Genomic DNA, 26,992 nt, shown 5'->3' with positions numbered 1-26,992 from the left:
AGATACCTAGATAACCTAGGTTAGTTGTTCCGCTGGTTAAATACCTCCTGTATTAAAATTTACTCATAGTTTACAGTTCCTGAAGGAAAATTTTGTAACAAATCAGCTGGAATTTGTATCGACTTTGAACTTCTGGAGTTCAACACCATATATAGGACATTTAAATATTATTTTCACATGGAACAGAAAGAGAATTTTCCTCTTTTCTTAAAGGAAAAAAGGAAAAAGCTAACCACCATTTTTTTAAGTATTTTTTTTTCACAAAACTGCTTAAAGTTTTTGTGACTGCTAAAAGTTCCGTGACAAATATTCTCCTTTACAAGGCAGACAGACGTTCATACTTCTGAGTTCTGCAAAAATGCAAACTTTTGTTTTTCTCCAGTGCCAAATATACCCAATAGATGTACATGCTATGGACATGCATATTCCAGAAATACGTATCATTTTCTTATCTCCCTAGCAGGAAAGGAGACCTGCAACTAGTTGCACTTTTGGGATGCCATCAGCAAAGTCTGTGAAAGTTAATCTTGGCAGCACAGTGAGCCCTGTGCATCACCCTCCTGGACACTGGCTTCTAGGTGGCTATCACTGAGATGGTTTACAACATCCCAAAGCTGCTTTTCTAGGTATGCTTGCTTCAACACTTCCGCCATCAACATCTGCCTTAGGATGTGATACCAGCAGCGCATAATTAATGCACCCAGCATTCTCGCATATTACGCTGAAGGTTGTTATACCCATACGTTAGGCTGAAAAAGTCCATTTTCTTCCATCCTCATTAAAAATCCTTAAGCTGTTTCTTCACTAATCTTAACGGAGGTTTTCATGCCACAGCGATTTAAAATCCCAAAGGAAGTTGCACAGGGAAGTCAAAGTTATGGATACTTATTTTTCATTAACTTGTTGAAAGATAAATAGGGAAATTAGGAGAATATAAACATATTTGATATAGCTAATAATTTAAAGTCAGGGAGAAGAGAATAGAGAAGGGACATTCCTTATTTCTCCCTATTAGTGGTCTTTACAGATGCCTCTTTGGAAGGATATCAAGATCCATCAACACACAGAGCTCAGAGCTGAGGTTTGTACGAAAACACACCATCTACTTAAGAAAGAATATGGAAGATTATTGCTTTTACACTGAAAGCACGAAACAGTAGAATCAGCAGGAGGCGATTAGTGCCAAAAAAGATTATTTTTTTTTTACAGCAAATTAACTTGGAAGGCAATTTGAAAGATAGCATTAATTCAGAGACAATGGTGCAGGTTTGTAAAAATCCCAGTCCTGCCCCTGTCAAATCGAAGATAAATCTCCCAAAGCACTAAATCCCACACAATCTTTGCAAATTCCTATTGTCTTCAATGGGAGCTGGATTAGGCCTCTAATTTGGTTCCGTAAATCTGTACGGTCCAGATCAACCGTCGAGCGATGGACAATCTCCAAGGAACAACTCTACTAAGTGGTGTCAACATCCTTCACTAAAACTCGCCAGTGCAATCCACTCCCAATGCTACCCTCTAAACACTGGAGTAAAACAGCTTTTGCCCAATACTGCTACATGCATTTTGCCTTTCCGCCAAGCAAAAAAGCAATACCACATCTAATCTCACAAGTTCCCAGTGAGCCAAACACAAGATACTGTCCCTTGAATTCTTCCTGAGACCAACAAAGGCTTTCCATTATTTACAAATCAAAAGCATTTAGAGACAATCATCTTTATTATTTTATTTAAAACAAGGAATGCCCTGTCACTGTTATATAAGAAAAAATATACATCCACCTATTTATACCCATCCTAATCCAAGCATTCCAAAAAATATAATTCCTATTCATGCAGGTAATTGCTGCACAATAAAATAATAGTAGTAATAATAATAATTAATAATAATAATAATAAAAAATTTATAAATAAAATAAAAAATAACAAAATAGACACTCTTTACTTCCAACAATTCTCCCAATTTATCATAAAAATTCCACTTGCACAGCAAATTGTTGGAACAGCTGCAAATGGTGAAAGTAAATATAGTTAAATCAATAGGATTATTTGCTTTTGATTATTAATTCCATTGCTAGTTTTTCTTGTGTTTTTATTATGCATACCAGTTTTACAAAGTGCATGCTTTATTTTATTTTTTTAATTTTGAACTGGCAAGCTAAAATGATCCATCTTTTCCTGCCTTTTTATGTTAATACAATCTAAAATCTAGCATTAAAAAATTTATCATGATACACCTGGTATATTGACTGCTTATGGCGCATGCTTGACTTGGCAAAAAACAAAACAAATTGCCTCCCCTCCCGCCCCATTCTTTTTTGGAAGCAATCTAAAAGTTAAAAGCAGGCTGGAACACAATTGCTTCGAGGGGAAAAAAAAAAATAATACCTGATGCTTTAATTTCTGTCACATGGCACTAGTTGTGGAATTGCACGCACACATACACACACACACACACCCAACACGCACACAAGCACGCACGCACGCAGCAACCTGCTCGTGAGGAAAATAGTTTATTAGGTCAGGAGTGCCAGTGGCACATGAAGGCTCCCAGCTGTGTGTGCAACTTTGGATTTGGTACCCACTTCACGTCACCTTGAATCCTCTGACATCCACCGAGGGGGTAATGTAAGGCATACTTTGCTGGAACAGTAATAATCCATGCTTCATGCTCAAGAGCTGAGTCTCAGAGGAGGACTGGCTTTCTCTACTCCCTTTGGCCTCGCTCCGTCTCACTCAAGGAACGAAACAAAAACAAGACAACGAAGAAGAACTGGGAAAAACAAGGAAAGCAAAAGAAGACAAATCACTTTAAATGGACTTTCGCCTTTTCATCAGCCTGTGGTTATCTGTAAAGCTGTGCAACCCAGGTGAGACGGAGCTGACAGGAGATGGGAAAAGGCTGTTTTTTAATGTGCTTGGCGAGATCTCCTCTATCTTGTAAGAGATGGAGTGAAAGTACTGGGGGTTCAGCTTCGAGCTGAACGAATTTTGGTGGGACACCACCCGGCTGGTGTACTCGTGGGACCTGTAACACATGCAGGAACAAACTGACTGAAGGTCTGTTACTTCGGCCTTGTACCGTGGCCGACCGTGCTGGGAGTCCTCTTGGATATGGATAATCATGCTGTTGCGGTTCCCTGCCAGGGATGCCCGTTCCTCGGCATCCCGCCTCTCGTCCTCGCTGTTCATGGTCAAGAACCTGAGAACAACCAGATTTAGAAATGCCCCAATGACTGTCAACCCTACTAGAATGTACATAAAGCTAAAAGCCACGTAGAGAGGCTTCTTTTGAAGGGCCCCTTTGGTCTGCAGGGCCACATAGTCTCCAAACCCTATTGTAGTCAATGTTATAAAGCAGTAATAGTAAGCATGGAAAAAGCTCCATTCCTCATACTGGGAAAAGGCTGCTGCTCCAATGCAGAGTGTTCCCATGCAGGAGAAGAAACCCACAGTGACCATGTTTTCCATGGAGACCTCGGTGCTCCTCATCCCACAGCACTTTTTGATGCGTTTCAAGAGGTACTTGACGAAGGTGTTCATGCGCTCGCCCAAGCTCTGGAACATGACGAGTGTCAGTGGGATCCCCAGGACTGCGTAGAACATGCAAAAGGCCTTCCCCGCGTCAGTCCCTGGGGCGGCATGTCCATAACCTGGGAGAGGGAATGAAAAGACAGGACAGTCAGCAAGGCGGGTGATTACCACAGCTCCTTCTTCACGCAGGCCACATGAATCTCAGTAACTCAAACACTGCAGCAGATCCCAAACTGCAGTGGCTCTGAGAACACCACAGTCAGAGGATCTTCCTATCTCCATGCCCACATCCTGTATCCAGAAAAAACAAAAAAGACACAAAAAACGCAGGAGAGAGAAAGTTGAAAGAATGGGCAATCCATCCTACTTTAAGTAACCACACGGTCTCCTAAACAAGAAAGAGTTGGTGTTGGTCTGTCCCAAAATCAGAATACACTGATAACATCCAAATTCTGTATCTGCTGGCAAAGAGGAGTCAACAACATCCATAGACCTACCAATCGAAGAAACTCCTTTTCAAACTGCTCTCCATATAGAAGTAACCCTTTTCCTAAAAAACCTGTGAAAGACACTCACTGCTGGAATACCACAGGATTTTAGGGGTTTAATGCCTGCTCTATCTTTAATTATTGTAGAACGAACAACTTACCAATTCCTTTTACAGTTCTACAGCTTTTACAGCAAGGCTGGGAAAGGCAACTGTGTCAGGATGCCGAACTACTCAAGGACAAAGGATGTAGCATGCTTCACAGCATAGTTTACAGAGAATAAAATCACAGCTAAACCTTCATTCAAAATCACACCACAAGTGTGAGAGGTTCTGTTTCAAAAATTGTAATTTCACATCATATTGCTTTAGAAATGTCCATTTTGTACTGAGAGGGTAAGTGACAGTACCAAAGTTCCTGAAACAGGATGGCTGGGACTCACCTGGCCATGACGTTGACAATGTATATACCACTAGCTAGACTCCCCTTAAGGTTAGATTAGAAATCAGCACTTCCCAAGTGCAGTTCATGTCATCTACACCTAGAGATCTAAAACAGATCAATGAATTATTCTCAGGAGACACCTATTTGTCTACAGTGATTATAACAGAAATGTAGGGACAGAACTCAGTTCAGGATTAACATACCTAAATTTAGGTGTCTACATGTGCACTAGATGTCAAAGCTCCTATTACAGTCAACAGAGATTTAATGAAAACAGGCAAGAGAGTCATTTAACTGACCATCCACACACCTGTCTACCTTACGGCGAGATGAAATGATTGTACTGACCATATTGACTAGGTCCCCATTAGACTGACTAGATCTCTGCTGACCAGAAAAGAATTTAGACACCTACTGCACAAGCAGACAACTATATACAAGCACCTAAATGTGGGTGCCTTAATCGTGAGCAGAGCCCTGCCTTTAGTGACTAGCTCAAATGTAGATGCCTGAATTGTAGACACTGAAGGTTCAAAGCAGTTGCCCAGACAGAGGTGCCTAGCATCATTTGCAGCCCCTGATAATCTCATATCTGTTTATAATGTGGCAGATAACACATAGGACATACATCAGATCCACATTCTTATAGACCAGAAGCTGGAGGCCAGAAAGAATCTCAGATACTATCAGGCAGACCAGGTGAGCATGGCCACTCTCTGAAGAGCATTCCCCTCATACTGCCCCAGCCTTGCCTATCATTTTCAGAATCTGGTTATAGAACTGATGCTCATGAATTTGTCTAATGCTTTTTTTTAACCTGTTAATACTGCCCACGTCCACAAGCTCCTGCGGCAACAGATTTCAGAACTTCACTTCCTGCTGTGTAAAAACGTGCTTTACAATTTTAAACATATCCCCTCATTTCAGCTAGTGCCCCTTGGCTCTGGTATTAAAGTTCTACTTCCACCTTATCCACCACCTTCATGAGTTTGTAAACCTCAGCTCTATCCCTGCCCTCAGCTGTCTCCTGTCCAAACTGAAGCCGCAGCCTTTTTAGCCTCTTCTCATATAGCAGATATCTCATGCTCTTGATCGTTTCAATTCCATTCTCTAGACCTTCTTTAGTTTTGCCAGATCTTTTCTGAGGTGCAGAGAGGTGCCTAGCCTTCAAGAGGTCAGCGCACCTCCGATTCTGCAGTTTTGCTAGAACAAAAGTGTGAACACCAAGCAACCTTCAACATGAAAAGCAACACTGGACAAGGGAAAGAAAATTAGAAAACCAGTAAGAATGCCCTCTAAAAGGCAACAAGCAATTCTTTAGCTCAGTTGCTAGTTGTCGGCAGATAGATGGGATGTAAAAAACAGTTTACAAAAGCAGTAGATAAATTAAAAGAGGAAGACATTATTTTTCATGTTATAAAACAAAGAGATTCACCTGTTGCATTGGGACAGGTAGCCTGTTCACTCTAAAAAGCATTTTCCAAATTACCTGGAAGGGGAAGTGCCTCCAATAGATTGATGCTGGATTTGTTCCACCTGACTGTCCCTCAATAAAGCTTATAATTGCCTCTCATTACTAAGATCAGCTTTTGAACTACAGGGGTGTTAATTAAACCAGGGACATCTTCCCATTTTATAGCTTCAGTTACAGCTGAGAAAGAGAAAGAAAGCTTCAGAAAATGTGATTTTCCAGATGGTTACAGAGATGGCAGTTGGTGGAAACAGCTTTCACTTTGGGTTCTAAAGAGAATGGTTGGGATGAAAAAAGATTTCTTTTGATATCATTATATCCCACTTACTAAAGATATTCACAAAGATAGTTTAGGGAGATTATAAAACATTAATATTATATGCTTACACACTATCTCACAGTTGAATTTCTAAAGTTCATAACAGACTTTGTAATTAACTCAGATTCACAGCGTTCTCATAAGACAGGAATATATTCATATCCCTGTTTTACAGATAGGAAAGTACAGTCACAGACAGACTATAATTTCTCTGCAACTCCTACAGGTATACAAAAGATCCAGAAAGTCTGATTTCTATTCTGCCCCAGGTCATGCTCAGTTTCCACAATATTAAATTATATGTCTTTTACCATATTTTGATCATGAAGCTGGGAGACAGACAAGGCTTATTCATGAAGCTGGAATAAAAGTTTACAAATAAATTCATGTGTAGGGGATCAGAGTGATATTTTTCTCCAGTCACGTGTCTTTAAAGAGTAAGTACCTTAGTCATTGACTTCGGCACACTAAAATGAGCATTTTGAAAAGACCCCAAAGAAAGACTAAATTCTCAATTACTTTAGCATTACAGAATCTGTCCAGTAATACGTGAAAAGCAAACTCCAACAGTTCACATTCTCCAAAAGTCAGTAAAGCTAAAATTTGAAACACCCTGTCTTTTTAACATCAGAGATTGCCCACGGGATGAAAGAGAAGGTCGGTGTTTGCCAGAGGAAGAGGGGCACAGAGAATCATTCTCCCCAGGAAATAGCCCTCTGCGGTGGACAAGGTCAGTCTGCAAGTAGATGGGTTCCACTTACGTCAGGCCTGAACAGGCAAAAGCAACTGCTTTGGTAGCAGATTTCAGCTACCAACATTCTGCCTAGAGACTTCTGTTAACTTCCTCCACACAAATGCCGCTGTCCTTTCGCAGAATATAAAGAGAGGGCTCCACGTGAACAGTAAGAAACACCAGGATTAAAGAGAAATAGAGAGTTAGGTTAAACACGGTATTGATATTTCTTTCTCTTCTGTGATGAAGGAAGAAAGGTCAAAGAGAAGTGATTACAACTAGATGCAGAGAATGCATCCCCTAACAAGCCAAGGCACTGAGATAACAGTTAGAAAGCCTGCCTGCGTGTCCGAAGGGGAGATGACCATAACATGATGCATCTGCTGTGTGCCAGGGAGCAAAACACTCAGGCCAGTTCTTTCTTCTGGAATTAGAGAGATTTCCGCTTATTTTGCAAGTGGATAGTTCACCCCATCTGTATGATGAGAGAAACTCTCAAAGGCAGGAGGGGCTGTTCTGCTCACAGAGCATTAGGATTGAACAGCAGAGTGTCCCTGAGCTTCCGGAAAAATGGTCAAGCCTTGTTATTTCATCTAACAGAATTCATTAGAAGGCCAGCTGGTCCTTCTCTATAGCTTACACTAATAGTATGTACAGATGGAGTATATATAGATAGAGTCTTACCTTGGTCCACATCTAGGTAAATACCTGTGCCTCCCTCTAGCGTACTATGCAGTTTGCTGTGTCCCACAGCACAGCAGCACGACCACAGCAGGCAGACTTGTCTGATATTTAATGAGATAACATTTGAATGATCAAGGAGACTCTAAAAAACTTTCACCTTGACTGAAAGTGATTTCATTAGTGCCCTCTCTCTTTTATAATCCCTCTCAATGGCCTGAGCTTTCAAGACAGAACTCGTCTAGTTTGGCACCAAGAAAAATAGTTTGGCATGAAGAAATGTCATGTCTCAGAGTGTCATTCCAATTCTGGAGTACAAAGCACCAATCGACCGCAAACGCCACCTCCTCCAAGTTATGGAAAAGGTTGCACTACAGATGTCAGGCAGAATTGCAGGAAGGTTTAGTCAAGGGAGGCAAAGAGTCAGACCATAGGAGCTTACACTAAACGGGTACTTCGTTGCTGTCTTCTCTGTCTTTGATTTCTTCCAGCTCTTGTCCGCTCTCCCGTGGAAAGCTTATTTTTCCACGGTGCCTTTCAAATGAGACCCAGAGGGAAAGCCCTCACTAGAGTTTATGCGAGGTCCACTGAGGAGGACAAGCAGGGATAGCTTCCTCTTGCTTCTAAAGGGACATCGCAGCAAGTGTGCTGGTGTACAAGGACACAGCTGTAGCATGCAATAGAGCACAGTGAATCCAAAAGTGACCAAAAGCAGATGGCTAGGGAAGACAATGAGAATGGTAGGAGTATATATTATATTTCCCCAAGTACTCAGGTACCCAGCTCCCAACCATTTGTAGCTCAAGGGCTTCCTGACCCAGATATGGTTTCACTGTTTTCGGTAACCAACAAAGGATTTCGCTTCCATGACCTTCTCTCCTTGAATCTGTATAAAATTTTAGCATTTACAGAATCCTGTGGCAAGGAGTTCCATAAATCAACCCCATGTTCTTTAAAAAAATCACCTCCACTTTTTTATTTTGAATGTCCCTCCAGCTAGTATCATTTCTGGTCCATACCTCCTGTATGGAAGAGATCAGGGATAATTATCTCCTGCTCACCTTCTCTCTTTTTTAGACAGTTTATCAACACAGATGCAATGTTCTGCTAGTCCACATTCAGGCCTTGAGCAAATATCTCCGTCAGTGCACTGCTTCATGTGGACAGGCCAGCTTGCTTAGATCTACATCAGTGATCTTTGCACCACACTCAGCTGCAGGGTATATACATGCCCATAAAGTCTGAGTTGTCCTCCAAAATGAATCCTCCTGAGTAACACTTTGCTTCTGGAACAAAAAACATCTCAAAAAACAATGCCATGCTATTGCAATGATGCAGACTGCCCAGAATAAGTCAATTCGTAACAAAAAAAAAAAACATTGTGAGGAAAAATCCTGAAGGTTCCCAATGTGTTGCATCTACACAGTAACCATCTCTTTAAGATTGCAAGGCAATACCTACGCTAGCAAACTAAACTGGGCCAAGGGATGGATTCCAGCACCAGCTTGTGATTGTCCACACTGTTAAAGCACAGTTCCTGTCACAGCTTTGGCCTGTCCCAGCACTGTCCCAGGCAATGCCCATGCACAGTAGACCCATGGAGGTTAGCACTAGCCTGGGACCACTCCAGCCAAGCACCACCCTGGGGCAGTAGGAGGATCTAGCTGTTACACATTCTCCATGCCATATCTGTTGGCGTCTGAAAAACAGGTCCTGCTCTACTCGGTAGCAGAGATGTAGCCAGTGTAGTGCAAAGAAAAGGGTATTTCTCCATGCAGGACTCTGTGCTGTCAGCGGTTTGGGAGAGGTTTATCTCTAGATGTGCATTGATACCAGACCAAATACATGGTCAGTGCTAAAGGATAAAAATGAAATGTGGCAGTGATAAGTTATTTATAGTTAGTGCTCAAGCCAGTGTGTGGCTGCAGAACAGTAAGCCTCGTTCACATTTGCATTCAATTTACAACAGGTTTTAGAGGTCTTGAATCTTGAAACAATGACATTCTGTATTATTCATGAGGGATGTTTTGTTCCTCTCAGGAGTAGGTTTCTCCCATTACTCATCTATGTATCGTTCATCCCAGTGACGGACATTTCGGCCTGGTCTTCTTTGACAACAGCCTCTGGAAAGAAATGAGCTACTCCATTCCCGTGACTCAAACCTTTCTTACTCATGCTGGCAGCAGCTCTGGGTGTGAGATAATGAAAAGAGGATAATGGCACCTGTTACTCAGATGGGCAAGCATAATTCAGCTTGAAACATCTTCCTGATGTCACACACTCACTTCAGAGGTTTATCTACATCGGGAAAACTGCCACAAAGAACAGCCTGGGCTGCTCGTGCTTTGAGCAGAGAGAAGAAATGATGCTGTCTTCATGGTACAAATGAAACTGGTTTCAAGAAGAATTGGGAAAGGAGCTTCTGCTACCATTTTGACTCTGGTAGCAACAAAAAGCCATTGCCATGGACTCAGGGACAGGTGTGACAAGCTGCAAGGCTCAGGTTCCTGAGCAGTGGGGGGAAAAGCGCCATCATAACTGGTGAAAAACACATGCTAACATGTATAAATGACCAAGTAAGGTGCTAGAAAGCAATGAATACTTGCCGACCCCACCTTTAGGATGCATCTTTGACCACGTGTGGTTAAATATCCCCTTAATTTTTTTGCAAGTGCAGAACACTATCACTAGTTCCTTCTTTCTTGAGTGATCATATTCTATTTAATTATACCTCCATTCATAAATTTCAGTCAAAGGCACTCCCGTTCATTTTTTACCACAAACTGCAGCACACCACCGTTGGCAATGTTATTCAGCTGCAGAGTTCCACCACAGCAGCGGTTGCGTTTAACTGAGAGATGGACAGATACTTCATCTAACTGGTAGTTACCCGTAACTCAATTACCAGCACAAAGCCATTCTTCTGTAAGGAAATCAGAGAGCAAATCACATCTCCGCCAGGAAAAGTGCTGATCTCTGTCCACCTGTAATACCATAGCCTGATTCTGCTTTACCTGGATGTAAGCTGTCATGTTAATACTTCAGCTTCCTGGTAAATGAGCATCTTTAACTTGCTCTGTCTTCTTTCTCCCACATATCTGGGCTCTCCCTAAAACCTGCTGCATTTGCCCCTGAACATCTGCAGGACCCCCTTTTTCTCACAATTCCCTTTCCAGCCCTTCAGTTGATCACTCCAATATGTCACCTGTATAATGTCCCTTGGTTTTGCACAGCACTGCCCCTCCAACTTGCTTAAAAGACAGTCTCTAATGTCAGGTCAAAGTGTGGCACTGCAGCTCCCTACAAGCAGATGAAGAAATATGGGACAATATCATCTAGTGCTGCGAAGACATGAACAGCCCATAAGAGGAGGAAAGATGTACCAGCACCAGCTGCACCCTCAAATCCAAAATCCCTCGACAAGGGTGGCACAGCCTCTCACTCCTGCTCTGTTGTGACTGCTTCCAAGTCCTGGCTGCAGAGATAAGGCCATGCTTGCTTGGAAATTACACTCACCGCTTCATATTGAATCAAGACCCACATAAGATCTCCTGTTACAGACAGCAAGGATGCAGCAGGCTTCTCTAGCTTTATTATCCCCACCATGAGCACCAAAGTCTTTTCTTGTTGATCTTGGAATCAAGCTTTCAAAATGTTCAGGGAAAACAACTTCAAATGAAGGTCAGTAGAGCTCTGATTGGACAGGCAGACACGCACAAACACACATGGGGCCCAGCAGAGAAATGAGGAGGAGAAGAAATGGTTTTGTTCTCCTCTGATCCGCTGACTTGCAGGTCAGGTGGCAGCTGAAGCCTTTCTTCCTGCAGGTGGGCGGTCAGCCCTGACCTGTGCACATCGTGAATCAGGATAGATGACTGCCTCAGCCTGTGAAGTTACCCCAGGAATAGCGATTTCTGTAAGAACATCCAGCACATCAGGCTGAAGGAACTACCAGGCAGCAAACTGAGCAGCGGCAGCCCAGCAGACAAGTTGAAGGGCTCATCAAAAAGACTGATAACTACTGTTGAATCAGCAACACCATCCTCCACGCCACCCATCCCTCCACAACGCTGGCTTCTCTGGCCTCCCATTTCTTTACTCCCTCCACTGCGGTCTGGTCTACACTCATCATGCATTGCCTCCCTGTCATAACCCTCCTGCTTTACGAAACTGGAACCCCTCCTCTGGAGCATTACTGATAGTAATTGCTTCCTATAACTTCTCTTCCAGCAACACCGAGCTGCAAGTATCTACCAACACAGTGAACATTTGCACTGCCCAAATTCCCTGCTGGCAATTCCCTCCCCTGACTATTACCAGCGGATTTTGCTAAACCATATCCCAGTGGAAGAGGCAACCATAGGAAAACTGCTATGGAAGTGTGCTTGGGCACCTGCTCAAGAACAGAGCCGTGAACTCTTACAGCCTTGAAGGAGCAAAAACCGAGGCCATCAGCTGAGACAACATTCTGGGTACTCCTGCTGTGAGTGTAGTTTGGGAAGACAGTACATTTCTCAGACTACGTTAAGTTATAGTGATCCAAAGGCTCAGCTCTGTGAAACAGCCACACACTGCCATGTTCATTTCTGATTCAAGGTAGGAGTTAGGAATTCATGTCTGGCTAGCTTGAGCTGGGGATCACATGCAATACATTCAGGCTTTCCCTGTAAGATGGTGCCCCTCTGGAGAAGACTTCTCCCGGATTCTTAGAGGATCAAGGCAAACAGTGTGTCCCAGTCTCAGTAAGGCTGTCAGTAAGGTCACCTCCATGGCAGATATCAGAGAACTGAGTTTCTGAGGTTCTCAAACTGCTTAGATTTGGTTTACCTCCTCCTTCCCTGCCTGAACTTCAACAGCAATATAAATACACCCTTGAGGCTCTCAAGCCACGAAGAGGAAGACAAGGGATGTCCACTCCTCCTGCCCTGTTGGATTGCTGCTGGTGGGGAGGGGTGGGGGAAGGGGTGTCCATTCATTTTGCTGGGGCAGAGTAGCAGTAGCCAGAGGTGCTCATTCAGCCATATGCCCATCAGAGGTGACTGCCTAGGCAGTTTCCACCTTCCCACAACTGAAGAGATATGGGGGATTCTCTGCTTCCCCTAGGAAACATTTCATGCTCTTCCTGACCCCCACACCCCTGACGGGGACACTGTTCCCCCATCTTGAGACCTATTGCTTCTGCCTACTGGGGAAGCATAGAGCTGGTCACAACATTCGGCCCTCTCAGACACCCACTGGGACAACGCGAGAACAGATTGGCTGACAAGTCTAAACCAAGGCATAAGAAACTTTTTCTAAAAAATAGTTCTGTTTTTATCCCCATTTCTTGATAAGGCTCAGCCACATATATATATTTCTCTACCCATCTGTCTTTCCTCCCCAATTGCTTTGAAGTCACTCATCAATTTCCACCACTTACAAGAAGTTGTAATGTGAACTTGATAGTAATCTGTTCTGTTGGGCCTGCCATCTGGCCAATCTGTGAGTATACACAAAGGGTCCAAAAAAATCAACACACCCACAGTCCAGATCCTGCTACAAACTGATCAGCTTCCTGTCTGGCCAGTTACAGGAAAAAAAACAGGAGCAGGGCATCCTGCAAGGTGGGGCGAGATGTAGGGGCATGGGAGAGAACTGGAGGGATAGGACGTCTCCATCATCTTATGAGACATCTTGCGATGTGATGCCTAACCCCTTACAAGGGGGAGAATGTAGATAAGGGTTCAAGAGAAATGGGGAATTTTATCGCAGAGCACAGGAAAACAGGTGTCATTAGTTCTGCTGTTCAGGGAACTGCTTGCTTCCAACAAAAGCTAAAACTTGGAAAATGTTGCTTTAAAAAAACAAAAGATTTGAGAGTTTTGCATCTTTTTTTTTGAGGGGGGGCATATGCAACTTTTCAATCTTTCTCTGTAAAAGTTTAATTCACTAGAAAAGGTCCTTAAGAAAGGAAAGAGGAAATTTTCAAATGGCCACAAGAAACCACTGATGGTTTTTTTCTGCTTGTCTGTATTCTCTAGACACAGAAGACTTGAGCATCTCAAACCTGCTTTTGCTGAACTTATACAGCTTCTATTTGTGCTGCTTAGATAAGAGAGAACTGCAGTCATTGACAATTATTTTGCATAAGAAGGTAAAGCATCCAAAGTAACTGCTAGCTGGTGTAGCATCCCAAGAAGTCAAGGATACAAATATTTGCTAGTTGATACTGTCCAGCCATGACAACATTATCTCTACTCATCTCTGCAGTGATGTCTGTAGTGGAACGGTCTCCCCATTTGCCCCAAACACGGAAAGGGGGCACAACACTACTGGTAGTAAAGGTTGCGTTGCTAGTGATGCTGAACATACCCTTGAGAAATAAGTTGTTCTTTCTCCTGAGTTAAAAAAAAGCAGCAAGAGCATTATACCTTCCATCCAGCCACTGCCTCTCCTTCTTCCCCCAGGCTCTCAGTGATCCTATAGTGCTCCTGGCTTGCAGAACAAGCAGAACAAGCTAGAACAAGAGGTTTCCTCTGCCTGGGAAAAGAGACTGGGAAGACAGAAAAGATCCCTTCTCCAGCTCTGTGACGAGACAGGCACTGAAAAGGGCACAGATTTGGGCCATTTTTCTCATAATACCATTTCCCAACTCTTTCCTAAACCAACAGTGATTTGGTTCTGGATTTCCAGCTGGTCAGCTGTTGACAGTTCCCTGAACTGCAGCTGAGCCTGGCCAGCTTTCTAAAGAAATCAATAATGGTACAAATCAGCAGCCAGATACACCAGCAGGATAAATTCACCTCGGACTGAAAGAGTGTGTGCGCATCACAGGGACTCTGAAAGACTGATCAGCAGACTACCTGGATTCTCATAACAGCAAGAATAACAAACCTCCAAAGACCAAGGACAGGAAGGTTGACAGTGACTCTTTGGGTTCAGAAGCCTTGGTAGCTTCACAGTAACCACCAAATGATCTGGTTCTCTGGTCCCTGCACACCACAGACTCATGTCTTTTAGGGCTGTGCAGCATGAAAGCTTTCCATTCGGGCCAGAGTGTGTTTAATATCTCTCTGGCACTGAGAGACGTGACTGCACAAAGCCCCGTAGCATTTCTGAGTCAACATTTTCCCACTCAACTCAAGCTCTCTATTTCTGACTCTGCCCCTGCCTGCCTTTTCTCCATTTCCTCCTCTCCATTTTGTTCTCTGAAACAGTCAGGTTTGACCTGAGGCTCACATCACATCTAGTCCCAAGACAAATCATGCCCAGAACAAGATCTCAATCTGAAGAGAATCTCAGCAACCACTAGGAAAAGATTTATCAGATCATGTTATCTATTCCCAGGGGCTGGCACATGATTGTTCCCTACAAAATATTCTCCAGGGCTTTGTCCAGTTTTGTTTAAATGATTGAAATAACAGGGTTTCTGCTCTTTCCCTTAGGAAACTACTCCCCTGTCTAACAGATCCAGCTATTAGGAAGTTTTTTGATACACAGCCTGTATTCTTCTGAACTCTCCTGTAGCACAGTGCTTTTTTATAGCACTCATTCCAACACACCCCATTTCTCTCCATCATTGTTCATTCCTTTACGCTGCTTGGAGACAGTCACAGCTTCATCCCTTAATCAATATTAGATATGGAGCTCTTTGGGGCAGAGCCCTGCAGCAAGGAAGACAATAGATGTTTTACAAACTATACATAGATTTTAAATGTTTCCTCAGAAACATTTAAGGAGCAGCTAAGGAGCTGCTAAAAGTGTGGACATTTTTACTGTACTTCTTTGAGATCCTTCCCATTCTTCAGTAATTTTCCAGGATCTTTGCTAGAATTGTGCACAGTCTTCAAAGGAGAAGGACCATGGTAAGCAGGATAATCAGTTCCCCCCTCGCCAAATGTACCCTTTGAGTACGCGCCTCTGACTGGCCATCGTTATAACATAATGATCTCATTGCATTACAAACTCTTTTTGATGCTGCCATTTCTTCACATCCAAAAGCCTCCTTCTACTGCACATATGTCATTAAGTGCTATTCTACAGTATCCAGACTTCTTCATAAATGGCCTTCTTGCCCTTCTTCTTTAATTGGGATTTTGGCAGACAGGTTACTGGTGGACAGATCACCAGTTTATTGGTGATGACCTAAGAACTCTCAGTGAGGGTGGAAGGGTGAAGGACTCCCTGCCTGCAGGACTTAGGATTATCCCAACAGCACCCTGGGGAGCAGGGAAAAATCAGTCAGGAAGAAGTGTAGGGGCTCGTGTCTTAATGCGAGGCCAAAAGTGAGTGGGCTCCTTCTTCCTTTCCTTTATTATGCTCTGATGACAGAAAACGGGTATGAGAAATTTCTGATTTATTTTTGTTTAGAGGGTTACTTGTTTTCAAGCTAAAAATAAACCAAGCCTGAGCCTTGGCAGGGTTAACAGAGTTCTGCTTTCAGACCTGCTGAATGCCTGAGACCTCTCTCAGTCTGACACTGCCAGGGCCTGGGATGCTGACTCTTAGCAAAAACCTCTGCTAAACAAGTGTTACCGAAGGCCAGCAAAAAGCGGAGTGGCTCGAAATATCGAACACAAATCATTCCGGCCAGAGTAATCATCACCTCCTCCGGACCTGTGGTGTCATTACCCAGTGCAGTCCACAGAGCTTTGCTTGCAAATCGGAGTGACATCAATCGCTGTTAGAGCTCGTCTGGTAAAACACAGCACGTCCAGAGGAGCCCTCTGAGAGGCACAGGATGGCGTTTAGAGAAACTGTTCGGCTGTGATTTCACGGGAGCAATTACATTTTGCCGCTATGACTCCCCTCTTCTCTATGAAACTAAGAGACTTATGAGAGCACAGATAATCTGTTATGAGTTTGCCTACGTATCCGCTTTTATTTCCTGCTGTATCTACTGAAGATTGTTCCCTTGTGAGAGAAAAAAGGATATTTTGCAAACTTTTAGAAAACACTAATAGGCACATGTTATCTCCTTTCTGCTGTTAGAGAAACGAGGGCTTCCCCTATTCAGCTAATGGAAGGGTTAGTGATTCTCACTATGTTTAACGGGTCCACACTAGAAAAACATGCCAGCAAATCAATTAGGAGGCCTGACTTTTACTAATACAGTTAAACTGATGCAAGCTCTGCTCTGGACAAAGTTATAGAGACTGAAAAGTGCTTGTTCCAGTGCAGTTTCTGTGTCAGCAGGTGAACAGTCGAGTGTGGAGGAACTAGCGATTCCACTTCCTTCTCCTTTGCTTTTTTGTCTCTGTCCTTTTTTTTTTTTGTGATTACAATATGGGAATTAGCCAGCTGGACAACATCCCTGGGCTTTGAAGGGTCTTTCACAGCTTCTGTAATACTGCTAAATGCTAGTTTTCCTGGTTCTAGATCCTTGCAATCACATGCTCCTTTACATCAGTCCCAGCTCTCAAACATGAATTTTTACTCGGGCGGGCTGCAGTTTTGGCCAATGCATATTTTCCCTGCAGACACTCTAATTTTCCAGCAGCTTTATTAGCTGAAATCTGGCTTCAGTGATCTGACAGCCAGACCAAGTTTGGCTTATTACATCACATATAGACCAAGCAGTGATTCAATCAGATTTATAGACAGATTTGATTAAAGGGGTATGTGTATTTCATTAAAAAAACAAAAAAACCCTAATGTTATGTTCAAATGCTTTCAATTGGGCTTATTCTTCCCAATGTAAGATTTTTGATTTCTGTTGCTTATACTCCCAAAACAGAATTATGCTTGAAAAGGCCAGCAAAAAGAGATTTCTCAAGTTTCTCAAATTTCAAGTGTGTTCAGTCTTAGAAAAACTGAAATAATTCAATCAAAAAACTTCTTTGAAGGAAGAAGTTCAGTTTTGACTGAGAATGCTTTTTTGGAATTTGAAAACAAAAACGTTAATGGAAATATATTGCCCAACTTTACTGTCCAGTTCAGTTGCCCATGAGCCAGTGCTAAGTCTGGCTTCAGTTTATCCTTGGACTTTGAAGACATATTCAGGGTTACGTGAGAGAAGATTTGCTGGAATTGCGGTATCAAGGTAATTACGCTGCCACAGTTATACTGGTCTAACTGACTGGGCTGGCACTTTCGTTTGGAGTCACCTCATCCTTTTTTTTCCGATAGCAGCTTTCATCTCAAATAAGCAAGCCCACCTGAGGCGAGTACGGACTGACAGTACCCTTCCCCACCAAGACAAGCCAGAGGCTTTCTCATGAGATTCTGTCCCAATCAGCAGAAACTGTACAAGATCAGGCAGAGATTTTAGGAACTTGAGACTAAGATACATTAAACCCAGAACCTGCTTTCACATACAGTGGAAATCCCCTTCGTAAAAAGAAGGAGATCTATCTCAGTCAGAATTTTTGTCTCCACTAATCCAGCTGAAAGGCTGTCCCTAAACTCACTCCTCTTATGACTAAAAATATTCCTATTTTCAGCCCAAATTTATTCATGGTCTGCTTGTTCTCATATAAATAAAGCCCTTAGATAAACAGCTCTCCTCCCCGTTTGCTTTCCCTACTCCATTAGATTAAAAAGAGCAGCCATATTCCACCAGCCTTTCTTTTCGTAGGATGAATAAGCCAGCCTCTTCTAGTTTGCTGCCTAACTGCCAACTAACTGCTTTCATAGAATTTTGCACCCTTCCAGTTTGAATTCAATTTTCTTTTGCGTGGACAACACAGATTTAGATACAGAAACACAGAAATTCAATTTGTACAGATTTAGAATAGTACTTTATACAACTTTGGACAGATCTTGGAGACAGCACTGGCAGGAAAGTTGAGATAAAGTACTGAGTCTTGAACCTACCTGTCTTTGGATCACAGTACTAAACATCCATGTGACCTTATTTTGTCTCACACTGATAGAAATAGAGTAACCTTCCTTGGTAACCATGAACTCACAGCACTATAACTCCAGTACACATGAGTTTATGGCTTAACTAAAGACCCGTGCTTGAGCTAAGCTCCATGTTAGCATTCCACAAGTGGATGCTAAAAAGAAACTTTCCAGATGCTGCAAGCTGCTCTCTAACAAATGACCCATGAAAAGCAGGACGGGTTTTGTGCACTAATGAATCTTGAAGCTGACAGGCATATCCCAATTAGTTATTCTAAATGTGGCTCAGTTTAACCTTCTCAACACATCTTCAGTTACTAACAAATATTTTTGCTGAGGCCAGTTTGAGGTCTTTTTCCTCCCCTTCTGTTTCCTTATTGTTTACGAACACCTACCTTTTCCACGTCAGCCCTGATAAGCACATGGAGAAGCAAGATTGCAGAAGGCAGCAGAGTGAGACACCATTTAGTGTACCCGACTAGGCATAATCAGACCCATCCATCACTTCAATTTTCTATTCCTAGCCAATAGGAATAGTCCAAGCGAGTGGGAGGAAATGAGAAGCCACTTACCAAAACTTCTTCGGACTACAACCCCTCATCATTTCTCTTTTGCAGGGTCAAAATCCGTCTCCTGCTATATTAGTCTAGTATGATGACCAAGTGTTTTCCTCCATACAAGGTAATTCCAGAATTCAGACTGGCAAAGTACTTCATATGACATTCCTGAGCACTCGTAATCATCATTAATCATCGCTCTTTGTACAGCTTTTATCCCTGAGAATCTCCATTATGGTCCAAGACCCCGCAGTGGTAAGGGCTCTATAAATGACACAGAATAACATGAGATGGTTCCTGACTCTTCACAACTCTTCTGTGACATTGAGGATTACCATCTGCACTTTCATGATGGGGATACCAGAGAGAGAGGGGGACTAGTCATGAAGAATATAGCTCAGACTGAGAGTTTGACACCCCCAAAAAAGGACATGTAATGAAGAGAATTGTTAATGTATCCAACAAGAAAACTTACTAGTAGGAATATTTTTTGGTTTGGATATATTAGTAGCATATATTTGTTCTGGACAAAGCCGTCTAACATTCTCTAGAACCACTCCCCAGTGTCATGGAGATCAGGCAAGATAACAGTTACTTGCCATATTTAATTTCCACTGGTCAAATTCTTCTGTAAATCTTCTCTGTAAATCCAAATAACTCTGCTGAGTTCAGCACATCTACTCTGGACTGGAAAGAGTAACTGCCAGTGGGATTTGACTCAATGAGGGAGCTAATTCCCCACCTGCACAGTATATAAAAGCAAAGGGTCTGCAAGATATGAAAGTCTGGCTTCCAACTGATGTTAGCAAAGCTTAGCTTTGACCAGACCAGCTAAAAAGAGGTTCCCTTCTGGTCCAGCTGGCGCAGCATGATTTAAGTCTTGGTTTCAGCTCCACTCCTAAGCTTTGAAGCTTATACAAATACAGAGAGAGCAGCACCTCTGAGAGTCCACTAGAGTTTCTGCCTATAAGACATAATGACCCTTCCTTCATTGCACTACCCCTCTCATGCATGCCCTGTATTTCTAGTATGATATTATTTAACACTGCTCAGTTTGGGAATGGAATTGCAGACACATGCTCAAGTTTGGCTTCCCTGTAAGGACCTTAGTGGAATTTTGTAGAAGTCAAGTTTCTTCATCTGCATATTTCCTACAATCAATACATATAAACAACAGCTTCTTTTTATTTGTTTTTTTGTAAGAAGTCTTGGAAGTGACAGCTCCACTTCCTTACCTCATTTGCTGCGGGGTCTCCATTTGCTTTGCAAAGCCCTAAGCAGTTTGACGGAGCTGTTGTTCCAGCCACATGTGCTCACACTGAGACTGAAGCTGTTTCTGAGTCCTGAACAGCTTTTGACTTCCTGACTGAGTAGCAGCAGCAGAATTACAAAGTGGGCAAATGTTTTCTTTATCTTTGCAAAGGACCAGATCTCAGCTTGAAAGAACATGTCGCAGAGAGAAAACTCCAGTAAGCATCAGCACATCTGCTGGGTAACTGAGTTGCTTTTCTTATTAGGCCAATGTGTAGTATATGACCTAAAGACAGAGAAGCTGAAAAATATCCTTCAAAGGAAAAAAATCTGCTTTGGCAGCACTGCATCTCAGCTACAGACCGCTATATCCACTGCCCTATTTCTCCCATCAGTTTCTTTCTACCTCTTTTCCATACCTTCTTCCTTCCTGTTGGATTATTGGCATTCCTCTTCTTCCCCTGCTCCATCTAGATCTTAGTCCCATGCCATTCTCTTGCCTGTCTCCTACTAGTTTGGATTTGTTGCAATCTCCTTCTCTTTCTTCCTTTTTCCCTACTCTCTCTCATGCCGACGTTCCTCTCTTTCATTCCCACCTTCCTCTTGTTCATTCTCCTCTGTCTTGACTATTCCAAACACCTATCTCCTTAGACAACGCACAGCTTAGAGAACTTTATAGCCTATAACCACTCTGTACAGCAGTTGTTTTATGACCATAACAGCCAACTATAAACCATCAGCCTTATTTTTGCAGACAGGATTAATTCTGGCATGGTGCATTATAAAATTAGCCATCCTTGGCAAAGCTACTGGCCTGTAGTTTCCACAAGAACACAATTAAACGGCATTTGCACAGTCAAGCTAGAGCAAAGCTAAGAGGAGACTGATATCACAAAGTTATTAGATTAGGAAGTAAAACAACCACGTCTTGGTTAGCTTAAGCGTTTGAACACATTATATAACATTTCAGAGGTAATACAGGCAAAATGGAGCTGCTCTGAGGCACTTGCCCTCCCTTCCTCCCTCCCTAGCCAGCCACGGGGAAGCACATGCAGTAACAGCAAATGAAATGCAGAGGGAAGTCGCCACCAGATCTCCAGACTTTTGGTTTGCTCAGAAGGTAACTTCCACTGCATCAGGGAAAAGGTTAACTCAGTGGGGCCTCTGGAGCATGCACACAGCCTGCAGTCTCTCTTAATTAAACGCACGTGCACACATCACAAGGAGAGCTGCTCCCTCACCCCAGGGCTGGATCCTCAGCTCATGTAAGTCAGCAGAACACCTCATGACTTTGATTTATGTTGGCTAAAAATCCAATCCCAGAGCCTCTGTGTGTAGGAAAGTATAACTGTATAGTATAACTAGCATAACTGCGGTGAGTATCTGAGTCTAAACAAGCCTTGCTCACACATGGATTTCCACCATGAGATTAGGCACTTGCATACACACCTACATCAGTAACGGTTCAAGCCTCACCTTTCCTCCAAATCAGCTTTTGATTGGCAATGGGCAATACTCTGGAGTTGTTTCCACATCCTCCAGCCTGTTGGGGCACTCTCCCCACCAGGCTCCAGCCCAAAGGAAACAAAACGGAGACAATTTGTTGAGCATGCCCCACTTTTCCATCACAGAAGTCCCCAAAATCACTGAATTTGGCACAATTTTTGAAGAAGACTACACACACACAGAAGAGCTCAACCCACCAGATGTTACAAAACCTGGAACTTGGTTTGCTCACATAATTTGGAAAAGTTAAACATTTGTCCAAACCCCTTTAAGCAACTATTTCACATGAGAAAGCAAGTATTACTACTAGTAGGGAACCAAGGATCCTACTCTGGTCCTCCTTTAGAGGTGAGGAGATAAGAGACCCTGGTTTTATGGTAAGATCTGTAGTCCCTTGAAGTCTGTCAAGACATAGTGAGGCTGAGTGTCCTTGGCATTCAAAACAATATGCCATGATAATATGTACCCTGGGAACTGGGTTCAACCTTTCACAACCCAAACAAGTTTTATATGTGAAACCTGTTCAGCACAGCTCTGTTTTTCCACCCAGCCACAGCCAAAGGAGCAAAACCCAGGAGCAGATCAGCTTAATTTACTGCTCTTTAAAAACAGATACTGGCCTTCAATTTATCTCTATCAAGAGAAAAAATACCCAAGCTACTCAAATGAAAAGCCCTGCAGGATATTGCCTGTGTGAATGCGGAATGGAGATTTGACAATAAAAAAAGATATTTCATTTGTCTTATTAGTAGCTGACTACTGTGGAAGGTGTTCAATCAACTAGACTGATCTTGGACTCCTGAATTATTGATAGAGAGAGCTGGATTACACTCTCAAATGCTTTTAGCTTAATTGGCCAACCCATCATTGCTTCATTTTCTTTTTCTTATATATATAATTTTTTTTGTTGGTTTGGTTTTTAACTATAGCAGTTTGCCAGCAGCTGACCCCCTTATTCTGGTGTTATTGACAGCACTGCTGAATGCCGATCCGGGCAGCGAGTGTTGAAGCCACGGCTGGGCTGTGCTCACACATCGCAGTACAAAGACTACATGAAAATAGTGCTGGCTTTCCCCAGAAACCGAACGGGATGGGGAGCAGGAAACAGCGGCTTCTGTCTATGAAAGAGAAGTGCAAGGGAGATCAGAGATGCCCCATTTCTGCCTCCTGCTTAATCTTTTCGTTTTATAGCTCTCAGTCCCTTTCCAGGCCCTTCCCTTCATATCCCTTCTCTTTCTGCCTGCTTTCCTTCTCCCCTGATGTAGAAACACAATACAGCTCCTATTTGGAGGTCATCTGGGCCAGCATACCATCTCCAACAGCAGCTGAGGGGTGGCCAAATGTCCCTTCCCCTCCCATCTCTGACAATAACGATTCCTCCCAAACCCTGGTAATTTTGCCCTCTCATTTCCTCCTCTTCACCTTCAATACCTTCCAGTCTCTTCTCATTTCCCCCTCATCATCATTTCTCATCTCTTACACCCTCTTCCCCATTTCCCAGACTGGGCCCATCCTCTCCCTCCTCCACCGGCGGCCTGGAGTGGGCAGCTTGGTGTAAAAATCAGCAGTATTTGGCAACCCAAGCAAAACAGCCAGTTAAATGCAGCCAAGAGAGATAAGTATCATTATTTGCATGAGCTTTGAGTAATCCAGTCTGCACACAAGCTCTGAACTGCACTGACCTTGATTGTTTAACTCTCATTGACATATTGGGACATTAGCAAAGACAGATTCACTGTATTTGAGCATTCTCCATATTTTATAGACTAAGCACATCTTAAATGCCTTTAAAGTGTGGTTCCCTGTTACTCTTTTGCAGGCTAATCTAAAGCAGAGATACAAGCACAAATGGATTTATAAGTACTTGGGAGCTATTTCATAATAAGAGAGGAAAAAAAGAACATAATAAGACATGTGATGGGAAAGGATAAGAAAAAAAGATGAACAAAGAACAGGTGAAAAAGAAAAGAGGATATGAAGAGAGAAAAAGAAGAGAGAGAAGACGAGAAAGTGAGAAGAAAAAAAAGGAGATGAGAAAAGCTTGCCAGCAGAAAATGATAGATACACAATGTAAGTGTCTGGAGGAACTAGAACTCCTGGTGCTAGATTTGAAACTGATTATTTCTGTGATAACAGAACACGATAGGATCGGTATTCTGACTAGAGCACAGTACTGGTGGATATGATCTGAGAGAGACATAAAAGCTATAATGGCAAAACAGCAGTGCAAGTGAATAATATGAGTGCTTGTAAGGAATTAAGAAACTAGAACATGGTTATAACAGGATCCATCCGAATATAATTCAGTTCCTGGGATGTTGCTACAGATCTCTGCCATTGGATCTAGACGTGACTGGGATCTCTTGGAAATTATTAGAAAGATGAATAATACCGGGAATGTGTCATTATTCAATTTTCTAGATAGCAACTGGAGAATTATTGTTACTTGTAATACTGGAGCTCAGTCCTTCCTGGATTTAATGGGCAATAGATTTTCCACACACACACACTGAAATAGCACAGGAGCCAGCAAGAAGCAAAATGATCATAGAAATAACTTTGACCAACTGTTCACTAGTACTGTTTAAATTAAATAGAAGGATAGAAGGAAGCAAAAGCAGATCTGCAACCCAGGTCCTCAATTTCCAAAGGGCAAAAGGTGAAGAATTAAAGGAAGTAGTGAATCACTTGGTGTGAAGAACTCAGGGATGATAAAAAAGAAGCTTGAAACTTCTCCATCACAAATGTGCAAAGAATACTAGCATTTTTTTCTGCAAGGGAAAATTTGAGAGAAAAGCACTTCCCACATAGCTGATAACTACCTCGGGCAAAAAATAAAAAATAAATAAATAAAAACAGTAAAAGAAGCATTTGTAAGGACCAGGAAAAGGACAAAATCAACAAATCCATGTCTTCTAGATCTGTATATGTAAGGATAAGATGAGAGCTGCCTAAAGAACATTAAAACAAGTAGAAAAGGGTTCTTTGGCTCTATAAGGAAAAAAAGGTATCATCTAGAGAATAAGGGTAGGATGAGGACGAGCCATACTATAAAAGAAAAAATTGCTTTGGTTTTCAGCAAAAAGGAAGCTACTAGATGCTCAGGCAAAGACCAGATGGAGATCAGTATCTGGGACAGACAACTTGTAACAACTCATCAACTATGTCCTCAAATGTAGAATATCCCCATATCAATACTCTCTCCAAAAAAAAAAAAAAAAAAAAAAAACAGGAAAAGAAACTGCAGGTCTGTTTCTTATTCCACTCCAGTAAGATAATTAATATGCCCCACATATACAGTCCTTAGTGAAAATGAGAAATGTTAAATGATTAAACAAGAAATGCCAACAGGTTGTATAGAAAGAGAGAGAATTGACTCAGAAGGAGTTAATGGCCATCGTTTGTCACCGTGCTTAAGGAGACATCTGGGTAGCAGCTTATGACTGAGGCAAGTCTTTACTATAATACTGGGTAAGCAAACACACATCAGAGGAAAAAGCAGATGAGGCAGAGGGAGAGATCCACAGACTGCAGCAGGCTGCAAACACGGGTCTGGCTGGGCGACTGGCCGAGACTCCAAGAGCAAAAGCCTTGCCTGAAAGAGGTCCCATCCCAACAAGCACAGGTGGAGCTCCTCAAGGTGGAGCTGATTTTATTCAGTATTTTCATTTGTGTTCCTGGCACTGCAAGTGGGATTCCAGTGACAAGACGCGCCAGCTAGCAAGAGTCACAAACACATCCGCAGTAAAGGTGGGTCTGTGGCTAACTAGCATGGACCTGGTGGCTGAGATGGTGCAGCCCCTCTTGCACACCCCGAACCCACGCTCTGTTCGAGCAAACGACCAAACGTAGCAGCACACTCCATGAGGCTGATCTCGGTTCCTGCTGACTCAGAGGAGATCCAGAGCACAGGCGCTGTGAGCTGCCTCTCACTAGGTCAGTGACAACAGAGACAAATTGTATGGAAATGAGGAGACACCTTGCTTACATCAAAGAAGCCCTGGAGAATGATTTCATTCACAATAAATCTCCTTCCTTAACAGTGCTTACAGCAAGGTGCTGGGCAGTTCTTCTCCTATGCATTTAATTCCACTGATTGAAGTTATTCCCACCTTGCTGTGTATAAGTGCAGAACTGGGTCCAAATTTTCTTTGCTGCTGCTTCCACTGTATCCTCCTCATTTAACTTTTCGCTACCTGAGCTTGTCACAGTGCTAAAAGCCATCCTGAAAGATTCAGTTTTATACTGCGCTTTCCTTGCCCACTGTTTTGGGTCAGCCGCTGACAGACTCCCACTCTCCAGAACAACGTGCTACATAGCCCCAGTGAGCTGGAGCTGCTGAAGACTTCTGGATGGACCCCGTCCGAGGTTACACCAGGACTAAGCAGCAGGTCCACCCCACGGCAACACCACAAGATCCTGGCTGCCCTCAGTACTCCATGGCCCCCTTCCAGCCCAAGGGTTGGCGAGACGTTGGTGCATGCTCAGATCCCAGCATGTTCCCAAGTCCGTACCTGAGACGCAGCCAGAGAGCAAAGAAATGCAAATTGCCAGATCAAGGTTCAAGTCTCAGAAGGCCAAAACAGTCTTTGTTTTCTGGTGCTCAGACACTAATTCAGTAGGGGCACAGATGTATGTGGGATTAAAGCTGCTTGAAATCATTTTGACACAGCATATTGAAATACTAACAAGTGAGAACCTGAATGAATACATGCAAGTTTGCATAAAAATTATAAAGATTTTTTTCAATTAATCTTAAAAAAAGAAAAAGCAGAAACCACCTTCTCTTCCACTAGAACAGCTTTCAGAAGTGAGTATAATTCCCTCTTTTGGGATTTTTGGTGAAGCATTTTGCACAGTGGGCAAATCCACACACAAATATACAATGTTTTTTTAACCTTTAACATGAAAACTGAAATCCTGATCTTGCCCCAGTACTCTGGGAGAGGCCAGTAAAGGATCTCCCTGCCAAGCCAAGGCAAAGCCAGTTATAACACGGCTTTGGTGTCACCACATGGCATTACGGCCCCTGCCACTGCCAGTACCTCCTTAGGGACAGAGTATTAGCGCCCCAAATCCTCCATATTAGCCTGCTTACCCTCACCACGAGCAAAGACATAGCCTGACACAGAAGCAAACTAAGCAGCAATGCACTCAAAATGTCAAGGCAGCCACGCAGGAGGAG

The 26,992-nt window shown here is 42.8% G+C and overlaps 1 protein-coding gene across 1 annotated transcript in view; it reads right to left on the bottom strand.

Annotated features, from left to right (window-relative positions):
• Positions 1–2,526: 2,526 nt before the first annotated feature.
• The window catches only part of KCNK9 (potassium two pore domain channel subfamily K member 9), an 84,725-nt gene continuing 60,259 nt past the window's right edge, over positions 2,527–26,992 (bottom strand). The window contains exon 2 of the mRNA XM_013961464.2: positions 2,527–3,652. Within this exon, the coding sequence (XP_013816918.2) occupies positions 2,811–3,652 (842 nt within the window). The 3' untranslated portion in view covers positions 2,527–2,810. The remainder of the gene's footprint in view (positions 3,653–26,992) is intronic.

This window comes from Apteryx mantelli, chromosome 2, assembly GCF_036417845.1.
Source record: "Apteryx mantelli isolate bAptMan1 chromosome 2, bAptMan1.hap1, whole genome shotgun sequence".
NCBI lineage: Eukaryota > Metazoa > Chordata > Aves > Apterygiformes > Apterygidae > Apteryx > Apteryx mantelli.
Note: the sequence above shows the minus strand (reverse complement) of the source record. Positions and strands in the feature narration are given on the sequence as shown.